Source organism: Cherax quadricarinatus, chromosome 71, assembly GCF_038502225.1.
Source record: "Cherax quadricarinatus isolate ZL_2023a chromosome 71, ASM3850222v1, whole genome shotgun sequence".
Taxonomy (NCBI): Eukaryota; Metazoa; Arthropoda; class Malacostraca; order Decapoda; family Parastacidae; genus Cherax; species Cherax quadricarinatus.
Genome location: NC_091362.1, coordinates 22,148,201 through 22,161,194, shown reverse-complemented (window position 1 = coordinate 22,161,194; position 12,994 = coordinate 22,148,201). Strand labels below are relative to the sequence as shown.

At 37.6% G+C, this 12,994-nt stretch overlaps 1 protein-coding gene across 2 annotated transcripts in view; it reads left to right on the top strand.

Moving 5' to 3' along the window:
• LOC128700379 (uncharacterized) overlaps window positions 1-12,994 on the top strand; it is a 49,047-nt gene that overhangs the window by 6,206 nt on the left and 29,847 nt on the right. For both annotated transcript variants that reach the window (XM_053793552.2, XM_070100137.1), the window contains exons 2-4: window positions 1,245-1,418; window positions 7,087-7,285; window positions 10,817-10,906. In XM_053793552.2, the coding sequence (XP_053649527.2) occupies window positions 1,251-1,418; window positions 7,087-7,285; window positions 10,817-10,906 (457 nt within the window). In that variant the 5' untranslated portion in view covers window positions 1,245-1,250. The remainder of the gene's footprint in view (window positions 1-1,244; window positions 1,419-7,086; window positions 7,286-10,816; window positions 10,907-12,994) is intronic.

The following is a 12,994-nucleotide window of genomic DNA, read 5'->3' as shown; positions in this document are numbered from 1 at the left end:
CAAAGAAGGGAATGTATGAAAGTATAGTAGTACCAACACTCTTATATGGATGTGAAGCTTGGGTGGTAAATGCAGCAGCGAGGAGACGGTTGGAGGCAGTGGAGATGTCCTGTCTAAGGGCAATGTGTGGTGTAAATATTATGCAGAAAATTCGGAGTGTGGAAATTAGGAGAAGGTGTGGAGTTAATAAAAGCATTAGTCAGAGGGCAGAAGAGGGGTTGTTGAGGTGGTTTTGTCATTTAGAGAGAATGGATCAAAGTAGAATGACATGGAAAGCATATAAATCTATAGGGGAAGGAAAGAGGGGTAGGGGTCGTCCTTGAAAGGGTTGGAAAGAGGGGGTAAAGGTTTTGTGGGTGAGGGGCTTGGACTTCCAGCAGGCGTGCATGAGCGTGTTAGATAGGAGTGAATGGAGACGAATGATACTTGGGACCTGACGATCTGTTGGAGTGTGAGCAGGGTAATATTTAGTGAAGGGATTCAGGGAAACCGGTTATTTTCATATAGTCGGACTTGAGTCCTGGAAATGGGAAGTACAATGCCTGCACTTTAAAGGAGTGGTTTGGGATATTGGCAGTTTGGAGGGATATGTTGTGTATCTTTATACGTATATGCTTCTAAACTGTTGTATTCTGGGCACCTCTGCAAAAGCAGTGATAATGTGTGAGTGTGGTGAAAGTGTTGAATGATGAAAGTATTTTTTTGGGGGGGATTTTCTTTCTTTTTTGGGTCACCCTGCCTCGGTGGGAGACGACCGACTTGTTGAAAAAAAAAAAAAAACTCAACTATGTGAAAAGCAGCTACAATAAAAGGAGATATACTAGGAGTAGGTAAATTGAGTTATTTACATTAACATTAGAGAGGATCAAATCAGTAATAAGTACATGTATGTTAGCTATTCAAGAAATCACTCCTCTCTTTCTGTAGCTACATTCATTAGGTACCCATTGGCTCTCTTGAATTAGCTCATGCTATGACAGACGTTGACGTGTGCAGGCAGTCTGTTCCACTCCTTTATTGCAGAGCTTCTTGCTTATTTGAGGAGTGATTTCAGTGTGGAGGTTTAAGACTGATCTCTAGAATTTTACAGGTGTAAATAATGGTGAGTATTTCTTGCATACGTCCAAGGAATGGAGCTCTTACAATGTTTCCTCTGCTGCTGTATTATTATTTTTTTCTAATTAAATGAAAGCAGTGTTTAGAAGCATTATAGTTAATTAAATGAGTTTAATTTTCAATTTCAGTTAAAGATGAATGCAGAGAAATTGGCAAAGCTGCAGCAGCAGGTGCGTATTGGTGGGAAAGGCAGCGCAAGAAGGAAGAAGAAGGTCGTCCACCGCTCATCAGCGACAGATGATAAAAAACTCCAGAATTCCCTCAAAAAGCTAACAGTCAACAATATTTCAGGCATTGAAGAAGTAAGCTGATGTTATATAATTGACATTTTTGTATTAATAAATTATGCTTCAGAAAATGTCACTGAACAGGCATACTGGTTATCTAGTTGTCATTACTTCCATGGCATGCCATTGGATCTTAATGTCTTTAAGATGCCTGCTGTCTTTAAATATACAATTGTGCTGTGACCTTGCTATGAGTTAGCACTATCAGACAGGTCATCTTATGACAGATCTGTTGACTGTAAGTATGTGCATAATTATCATAGTAACATTGAATTAATGTAATTGCATCATTGTATTTCCAAGTCGCATGAAATGTTGTCTTGGATGCTAGATTAATGTTACCCAGCTCTTGCATCGTTGGAATCCAATTTAAAATCTGGCTTCCTGGAGACATTAATAAAGCATACGCTCAAGATTTGTTAGTTTATTATTTTATTAGGTTTCTGAATTGAAACCTCATAAGGAGGTACTACTGTCCTCTTGAGTGAAAATGGAAGCCTCTTAAATGTTTTGCACTCCAGTAAGGTTACAGATTTGTCTCAACAAAACATTTGAGGTAGCAGATAGTTAACTCTTAGTAATATATAGTGAAGGGCTTAAAATTTAGTAAAAATGTGTAAAACATATTGGGGGGGGGGTGGAGATAGGTTTTTTTTTTTTTTTTTTTTTTTTTTTACCTGTCTTCAGGAAAACCTTTACATATTGAATATTTCAGCTACTGAGCCTAATTTCAAGCTACTTCTTGTCCTGGAGTATACCTGGAAGGGGTCTTGGGGGTCAGTGACCAGGTCTCACGGTGGATCAGGGCATAATTAACCAGGCTGTTACTGCTGGCCACGTGTAAACAGACGTATGAGCCACAGCCTGGCTGGTCAGGTACTGACTGTGCCTGTCCGGCATCTTCTTGAAGACAGCCAGGGGTCTGTTTGTAATCCCCCTTATGTATGCTGGGAGGCAGTTTAAAAGTTCTGAAACCAACCAGAATTGTCTGTGTTGTATGTTTCCCATTTTGTTAAATAATAAGAAATGGCAAGTAACAGCATAAAAACCATTCAAAAAAAACACTTCAAAGTTGCTAGCTTAAACCAGAGTGGCTTAGAAGTTTGCTTTACCTCATCATGCAAAACTTGGGGTAGATTTTTTTTTTATATACTGCACACTCGCCTCACAGACCAATTCTCTCGTGTCTATGCCAAAATTTACCACTCACATGTCTGAGGGAGCCAAGCTGAAAATATAGATCTATGTGAATGACGCTGGTTTTATTATTTTTTTTTTTTTTTTTTTTTATCACTGGCCGATTCCCACCAAGGCAGGGTGGCCCGAAAAAGAAAAACTTTCACCATCATTCACTCCATCACTGTCTTGCCAGAAGGGTGCTTTACACTACAGTTTTTAAACTGCAACATTAACACCCCTCCTTCAGAGTGCAGGCACTGTACTTCCCATCTCCAGGACTCAAGTCCGGCCTGCCGGTTTCCCTGAACCCCTTCATAAATGTTACTTTGTCTCCATTCACTCCTACCAAACACGCTCACGCATGCCTGCTGGAAGTCCAAGCCCCTCGCACACAAATCCTCCTTTACCCCCTCCCTCCAACCTTTCCTAGGCCGACCCCTACCCCGCCTTCCTTCCACTACAGACTGATACACTCTTGAAGTTATTCTGTTTCGCTCCATTCTCTCCACATGTCCGAATCACCTCAACAACCCTTCCTCAGCCCTCTGGACAACAGTTTTGGTAATCCCGCACCTCCTCCTAACTTCCCAACTACGAATTCTCTGCATTATATTCACACCACACATTGCTCTCAGACATGACATCTCCACTGCCTCCAGCCTTCTCCTCGCTGCAACATTCATCACCCATGCTTCACACCCATATAAGGGCGTTGGTAAAACTATACTCTCATACATTCCCCTCTTTGCCTTCAAGGACAAAGTTCTTTGTCTCCACAGACTCCTAAGTGCACCACTCGCCCTTTTTCTCTCATCAATTCTATGATTCACCTCATCTTTCATAGACCCATCCGCTGACACGTCCACTCCCAAATATCTGAATACATTCACCTCCTCCATACTCTCTCCCTCCAATCTGATATCCAATCTTTCATCACCTAATCTTTTTGTTATCCTCATAACCTTACTCTTTCCTGTATTCACTTTCAATTTTCTTCTTTTGCACACCCTACCAAATTCATCCACCAATCTCTGCAACTTCTCTTCAGAATCTCCCAAGAGCACAGCGTCATCAGCAAAGAGCAACTGTGACAACTCCCACTTTGTGTGATTCTTTATCTTTTAACTCCACGCCTCTTGCCAAGACCCTCGCATTTACTTCTCTTACAACCCCATCTATCAATACAGTGGACCCCCGGTTAACGATATTTTTTCACTCCAGAAGTATGTTCAGGTGCCAGTACTGACCGAATTTGTTCCCATAAGAAATATTGTGAAGTAGATTAGTCCATTTCAGACCCCCAAACATACACGTACAAACGCACTTACATAAATACACTTACATAATTGGTCACATTCGGAGGTAATCGTTATGCGGGGGTCCACTGTATATTAACCCTTTGAGGGTCGACAGGCCCTCTCCGAAACTCGTTCTCAGGGTCGGCCAAATTTAAAAAAAAAAAAATTATTTTCTCTTATGAAAAGATAGAGAATCTTTTCCCGATCATAACGACACCAAAAGTTTGAAATTTGATAGAAAACTTACGGAATTATGCTCTCGCAAAGTTAGCGGTCTCGGCGATGTTTACGCATCGGCGATTTTGCCCACTTTGAGCCCCATTTTCGGCCAATTTCACTGTACTAGTCGACAAAAAACATGAATATTTCGCTAGAACTCCATTTTTTTCTATCGAATGGGTGCAAGAAACCACCCATTTATAAATTCAACTATCCAGTACAGTGGTCAGAATTTAGCAATTTTGCCAATTTCACACAAATTTCAAAAGATGCCAATTTCGGAATAGGGTCCAGAATAAGCAAGAAAGACATTCCTGGCACTAAAATGACATTTCCTCTAGTCATTAGTCACGTCTCAAGGCCCCTCTTATATTCTTTTGCTTTCCACTTTGAATTTTTATTCTCACAAAAAATATAAGATTTACTGTTATGCAGACTACTGCATTAGTGTAAAAAATGGTATAAATATTATTGGTGCACTTGTGAAAGAATATTAGACTCGCCAGTTGACGTGTATTGCACGCTTGGCACGATTTGTTTACTTTTGAAGTTTGGTAAAAATCGAACATTTCTGCTACTTTGAGCTCAATTTCAAGGCACCTTTCATTGTAAAACCAGTCAAAATCATCTCAATTTCAGTAAAATGTCTTCCATTCTATAAAATGAGACCAAGAAAACTAGAATACAACAATAAATACCATACGAAAATACACTGCAAAGTCGCTGATTTATTAAAAAAAAATGGTCAAAGTTTTTTTTTTCTCATTATGCACTGTGTGCTGCAGGATTTTTTTTAGACTGTGCACACTGACCACATAGACCCATTCTTTCATATAAAGGCCTACCAGCTTTCTCCCACTAGATTTGAGGCCGCTAGAATTTATGAGTACTAGTACGTCAAAAACCCCTACGCGTAAGACGTACTAGTACGACGAAAACCCTCAAAGGGTTAAACAACCACGGTGACATCACACATCCTTGTCTAAGGCCCACTTTTACTGGGAAATAATTTCCCTCTTTCCTACATACTCTAACTTGAGCCTCACTATCCTCGTAAAAACTCTTCACTGCTTTCAGTAACCTACCTCCTACACCATACACCTGCAACATCTGCCACATTGCCCCCCTATCCACCCTGTCATACGCCTTTTCCAAATCCATAAATGCCACAAAGACCTCTTTATTTAGCCTTATCTAAATACTGTTCACTTGTATGTTTCACTGTAAACACCTGGTCCACACACCCCCTACCTTTCCTAAAGCCTCCTTGTTCATCTGCTATCCTATTCTCCGTCTTACTCTTAATTCTTTCAATAATAACTCTACCATACACTTTGCCAGGTATACTCAACAGACTTATCCCCCTATAATTTTTGCACTCTCTTTTATCCCCTTTGCCTTTATACAAAGGAAATATGCATGCTCTCTGCCAATCCCTAGGTACCTTACCCTCTTCCATACATTTATTAAATAATTGCACCAACCACTCCAAAACTATATCCCCACCTGCTTTTAACATTTCTATCTTTATCCCATCAATCCCGGCTGCCTTACCCCCTTTCATTTTACCTACTGCCTCACGAACTTCCCCCACACTCACAACTGGCTCTTCCTCACTCCTACAAGATGTTGTTCCTCCTTGCCCTATACACGAAATCACAGCTTCCCTATCTTCATCAACATTTAACAATTCCTCAAAATATTCCCTCCATCTTCCCAATACCTCTAACTCTCCATTTAATAACTCTCCTCTCCTATTTTTAACTGACAAATCCATTTGTTCTCTAGGCTTTCTTAACTTGTTAATCTCACTCCAAAACTTTTTCTTATTTTCAACAAAATTTGTTGATAACATCTCACCCACTCTTTCATTTGCTCTCTTTTTACATTGCTTCACCACTCTCTTAATCTCTCTTTTTCTCCAGTAACAAATTTAAGAGACTGAAAGGGTTAATTTGATTGAAGTTATATGCAGATGTAACCTGGTTCAACCAAACTTGCAATAAGAGATGCTGTCAAAAGTTCCTGGACTCTGAATTTTTGCAAGCGTCCTGGGTAAAACGTCGCAGCAGAGTACATCACACCTTTCAGTATACGTACTACTTTTTGAAGTAGTGTGGTGAGGTTCAGTGTAGTCCTTCTGTTGAAGTTAGATGAGCCTTTTTTCTGCCTTGTTAGTGTGGATGAGAGAGAGGTGGGGAAAGACTGAGACTGGGAGAGAGTGACTCAAAATGCATCAGTAAGCAGCTGGTGAAGCGTCAGTTGAGGATGAATGCTCTGGTCATCCATAAATGTCAAAACTAGATGCCAACATTGAAAGGATGAGGAAGGTTTTTCACAAAGATCATTGTCAGAGTATCCAGAATATTGCAAGTGCTGTGGAACTGAAAATTTGAACAAGGTGTGTGGCTACAAAAGTTGTGCCCCGCTTGCTAACTGAGGGCGAGCGTTTCCTTGTCAAACAACATGGTAGTCATCTCCAGCCTCCCTAATTCCCAGATCTAACCCCCTGTGACTTTTGTTCCCAAATAAAAAAGGGGCAGTGTTTCAAGTTTTGACAGGTGAAGTGATCAGTGTATGGCCTAGGGGGAGAACTTAATCTAAGTGATTAAGTTAGCCCATGCATTTTTTTCGCTTAAGTCTGAGGCTTCCTTTTTTTTTTTTTTTTTATAACGTCTTGTATACTAGATAATTGTAAGTTGTAATTAGTGTTGAATGCCCTGTAAAATAATCAGCATAGTAAAATGAGAGATTGGAATATTACCAAATGAATCCATATTGATGCATTATTAAAAATCAGTTATTATAAACAAATTAAACCACCATTTAAACAGTTATTTATAATGGACATCAGCTTGTACTTTTGATTATGCTGGCATGTAATTGCAGCACTTAGTGAAAATGTAATTTTATATGAATTTGTAAGGGTTATAAATTTTTATAATCACTACTGTACATAGATGACAAACAAATTCTCTTTTGTGCAGGTGAACATGATTAAAGATGATGGCTCTGTGATACACTTCAACAACCCAAAGGTTCAGGCATCATTAAATGCTAATACCTTTGCTGTATCAGGTCATGCTGAAAGCAAGCAAATAACAGAGATGTTGCCAGGCATCTTAAATCACCTTGGAGCTGAAGGATTTAATCAGCTCAAGCGGCTTGCTTCATCAGTCAGTGCTGGTATGTGAAAGGTATTACATGTGGAGGAGGCCACATTGGGGCTAGAATTATAAACAGTTGGAAGTAATTGATTGAATTAAATTGATTACATATGGGTTATATCAGAGGTGTATGGTAAAGTAATGTATAGCAAGACATTTAGGAAAATTGAAGATAACCCTGAATATTAAAATATCAAAGCCCAATTTACCACTTCTCTCGTAAGTGCCATTATTGGCATAGATTTGCAGAATTTAAATATCATTCTTCATTCTTTACTCGCTGTATAGTCCTTGTGGCTTAGCGCTTCTTTTTGATTATAATAATAATTCATTCTTTACATACATTAGTTCAGGAAATTGTGCTGTACTTGGAATTCTCACATCTTGAAAAATATTTTTGTAATTCTGTAATCATTCATGCTTTACTTCACTGCAATGGAGGTGTCTTGATGCTGATGAAGGGCTCTTGATCCAGGGAATTAAAGCTGACTCTCCCTTGCATTAAACCTGATTCCTCCCCATTCCCCAGGTGCTGCACAACCCCTATGGTTAGCACTTCTCAGCATTATTATAATATGCTTTATTTTGTGGGTAAGACATTTATGTAGAATAGATAAATTTTTATACTATCTTTTGTGATACATGTGGACTTGAAAATATAATTGCACATTTACCATGGCTGATCTTCTTCAATAAGACATGTCTGGTAAATATTGTGCTATAGTAACTCCTTCAGCCGCAGGGGTTATATTACTAAAACATAACCCTCTTGAATGTATAGGATACAAGAATTCTCCTTTTATTTTTTAACGATTGAGAATAGTAATTTGAAAAATATGACCTATAGGTCTTCTTTCAACAAACCGACTGTATCTCACTCAATGATCTATAGGTATGATATATTTAATAATTTTGTCCAAAAAAAATAAAAGTCAGTAGGCATTGCTGCATACAAGTTTTAAATTAACAGTTGTTTGTAGACAGCTATGTTAAAAAATAAGACTAGATACCTAATATACAATTGCTATTACATTATATAAATGTTAGCTGGACTTGAGTCCTGGAGGTGGGGAGTACAATGCCTGCACTTTAAAGGAGGGGGTCGAGATATTGGCTGTTTGGAGTGATATCTAAACTGCCGTATCTGGATGCCTCTGCATAGACAGTGATTGTGTGGATGATGGTGAAAGCATTTCTTTTTTGGGTCACCCTACTTCGGTGGGAGACGGCCAGTGTGTTAAACAAAAATGTAATAGTTAATGCTATTTAAATTTATTTTTCTTTTCATATAAATGGTTTAGATGTAGTTTTATAGTACACGATGAGATGTTAGGAAATTGGATTCAGTTGACAAGGCTCTGACATTTAATCTGTCAGGCATTTAGTATTTTTAATCCCCTTTGTGTGGCTTCAGCTTCTATATAGATTCACTTGTACTTGTGGTATATCTGGTACATTTTTTTGTGGTGCCCACGATTTCTGTTACAGCTGCTGCTGAAGTGTCTTAACCCCCTTTTATCATTAATGTTCAGTACAAGAAATCTACAGCAAAGTAGGGAACTAGGTGGTGTAAAATGACCCTTTAGCTTTCATGGGCTTAATTTAAGACAGTAATTTATATTAGGTAAACTTCTGGGATCTGAAAACTCAAATTAATATCCTTGTTCACTTGGTACATGAGTACATCCCCTTTGATGATGTCTGCTGTACTACTGTGTAGCAAGGCTGGCAGTCCCTCTTCACTTCTAAGCACTTCGAAGTCCCCTTCCATGTATAGATTGTAACAAAAAGTGTAGAGACAATTCAGATGTTTGAAGGTGTGTTGGAGAATGTAATCTGGGAGGTTACATTTTCACTAAGGCCAGTTCAGATATCATGGAGTGAGGAAGGATCAGCTGATGGACTACTTATTTTGCAAAACACTATCTCGCTTACCTCTGATTTATTATTCTGTATGTGGGCCACACCTCTAGATTACATCATTGATATACATACACTCCCTGAAATTTCAATTTACCCACTGCTTTCTATCACTCTGAATTATCTGTACGCTTTTTAATTAATGATCTGTGCACGAGGGGCTGATTTTGTTTGGAGGAGGAATTAAGAGCCTCACAACACTGGTAACACACAGCCTTCAACTTCCTTTGTATTGACTCTTATATTTGTATATTTTTTCTTGGTTATTATATCAAATGCTTTATAATTTTCTTTAGTTTTTGGACCAATTATAGTAATGCATGATAGGCAGATAATCTGGGTTCTATTAAACTAAACATCCCTCTCCCAGCTCCCCCTCCCTAAAAATGCCATGGGGCATCCACTTTTTGTTGATGTAGTTCCATAACCAAAATGCTGTATTTCATTTAATTCTTACATTTTTGGTTTCTTGAGAATATTACTTAGGCTCCAAAGACTTCGTAACTAATGAATTTGAATATAGTACATACTCTTTTTGAGTGTACAGTATCACACTTTCAGCACATTAAATTTGACCTCATTGCATGGGAAATGAACTACCAGACATGCTGACTAATTTTCAGTTTTTTAATGGCAAGTACAACATTTTGTGTGTACTTGCTAAAGCGCTTAAAATATTAATGTTAATAGGTTATCTTGGAAGAATTAAAATATTCAGTAAAAGTCTCTCAGTATTTGAGGCAGTTTAAATCTTCAAAGGTATTTCGACCGTGCCATAAGTGACAAAAGCCCTCGCCCACAAACTGGATCCCCACAGCTAGACATCTGATCTTCAAGGCTTCCTCCTTCCCCTGCTGCTCCATAACTTCTGGTAACTTACTTAGTTACTGGATTTTAACCAAAATTGATCAAAGTTGGGGAGATGAATTAAGACATTTTCAGTTCAACAGCATGATTAGCGAGTTAATACTATAAAATAAATCTTGAGAAATTTGTATGCTATAGCTTTCAAGTATAAGGATTTGGAAATAGTAGTACATAGTATAAGGCCAGAATATTAATGTGCAGCAGTATTGTCATGTCCACAAGTAATAACTAACTAGAGTACAAGATGTAAGTACCAAGATAAGGTTAAAAAATAAACAAAGGTTTTTGAAGACTGAAAACAATCCTCTGCCCTTATTGGTTGATGAGATGGAAATAAAGCAGTAAGCATAGTCTTTGGCACCTTCGGCAGGGAGAACACATGGCTTCCGTTGTAAAACTAGAAAAAATAGCGTTTGTAGGATAAAATGTTTTTCTTTGTAAATATTGATAGATTACTGGAATGAATCAAGAAGGTAGCAAGTGTTATAACGAGATTGCAAGTAGATACTCAGACTATAATGTTGGAGAGGTAAAATGTCGACTAAACAAACTAGTCGAAATTGGAAAATTCTGAGTAAAATAGAATAATGCAGAACAAGCCGCATGGGATGAAAATCTTTAGCCATGGCTTGTTTTGCATTAAGATTGCATGTTTGTGATTGTTTAGATTGTTTTTCTTAATTTCATCCCTCATTTGATATGCGCTTATTTAATTGGTGGTGACAAGATTTTTTTTATTTTTATTTTTTTTTTTTTTTTGTAGGAAATGTAACTGCTGGTGGCATTGATGAGGACGATGATGATGTGCCTGAACTTGTTGAAGACTTTGAAGCTGCTAGCAAGACAGAAACAGGTGAGCTTGTTTTAAAATTATTGATACCATAAAATGTTGAGCGATGAGAGTACATTATAATAATAATAATAATAATAATGAAGTAGCACGTCTTGGGAATTTCCATTTTGGATTAGAGTGCATATTGTTATACTGGTACCTGGAAATGGACTACATGACTGTTGAACACATTCATTTAGTTATGTAATATAATGCTTGTTACATTGGACTGAGAAACCATTAATGAAACTTTAAGGTTTAACAACTTGGCATCATTTGAGAATTACCATATTTTGTGTCATATAAGATTTTTTTTCATAGTTCAACCTGCATTCGTAGTCTGAAAAATTATAAAGGAAAAAGTGGTTCTTTGTTTGTGGTAAGGTTGAAACTGTCAAACATTCTTCTTTATTTGCAAGAGCTATCTTGCATTTTAATTGCATAAAATTTGTGGCGATACACAAAATATAGTGGACCCCCGCATAACGATTACCTCCGAATGCGACCAATTATGTAAGTGTATTTATGTAAGTGCGTTTGTACATGTATGTTTGGGGGTCTGAAATGGACTAATCTACTTCACAATATTTCTTACGGGAACAAATTCGGTCAGTACTGGCACCTGAACATACTTCTGGAGTGAAAAAATATCGTTAACCGGGGGTCCACTGTATAGCCAAAACATGTACTCCAAGCTGGCGGTCACTTTTGTCTCATTTTATTTACTTGTCAAATTTACATTTGCTTGTTTGCAAAAAAAAACTCGGTGATAAAATAGGCTTAATAAAATGGTAATACAGTAGGTCCCCCATTTGTTTGTTTTTCATCAGCGAAGTGTTGTTTTCTCTGAGGTACAGTGACTCCCTCCCTCGATAAAAGAAAAAAATACTGTCAGTCATTCAGTAGCTGTCCTGCCAGTAGCATGCTGACAAAAGTTCAGATGGCCTTCCAAACTGCAACATCCTTATTCCTGTCTATCATTTCCTCACTCTTCATCCATAGTCCAAACTGTGCAACCCAGCTGTGTTTGGTTAGGTTCTCATTTTCCTTTAACTTGGTTCAAGATAAATTGAAAACCAGAAATAGGATTTTGTTTAAAATATTATCATTGAGCTTTCCATGTCCAGTTAAGTGATGAAGTAGTGCTAAAAACAGCAATTGTGAAAAAGTGAGTGTGAAGTGTGTATGACAGCAGTTGATTTAAATCGCTGAATCATTTTCTGCCGTCCCATTACCTCGATTTCCTCAGTCGTAATTACTCCTGACAGTGTTGCAATTTTTAGAAATAATTTTATCTTATGAAATGGTAGAGACTTTTTCCAAAGGTAATGATGCAAAATTTGGTGGGTAATTTAGGGTATTACACAGGTGCAAATTTAGAAGTCTGGATGCAGTTCACACAAGTGATTTCACCCATTTTGAGACCTATTTTAAGGCAATTCCATTGCTTAATTCAACACAATTTCTAGCTATTTTTCTAGTATGCCTTCTGTTCTGTGAAAAGTTTAGCCCTATTTTATGGCTAAAAAAAATAAAACCAAGACTGGTCAACAGTTTAGGCTGTCTCAATGGTTTAAGTAGGTTGTGTGTATACAGGAATATATATGCACTAAATGTTTTTAAAAATAAAGATGCATCTTATATGACAGAAAATATGGCACTAGTTTCAAAAGTAGGTGTTTTTTTTGTCTATGCTGCTTTCATGTGCCATGCAATTTACCAAAGTACTAGTTTTCATCTTTTTAAATATGCTCCAAAGGTAGGACTGCCACCTTAATATATATGAAAGTTTACTCGAGGGCTAAAAATCTTATGCATGGTATTTGTAGTCTTTGTGTTCAAATATGAAAAAGAAGTTTAGGGAGAATTTACATTATGACTGGCTGGTTAAATATTGGCAATCATGATTACCCCATAACTGCTTGTTTGATTGTGTTTAATTGCCTACCTAAACTAGTGGAACCCTTGTATGCATCCTAAATAGGAAATTGTCAAAGCCTTGATGTTGATTATTCTTAGTTATACAGTTGCTTGTTTTATTAACTTAAGCATAGGCTAAATGTATCAGTTTTTAATTGAAAACACCCATTCCCTTTTAATATTGATTTT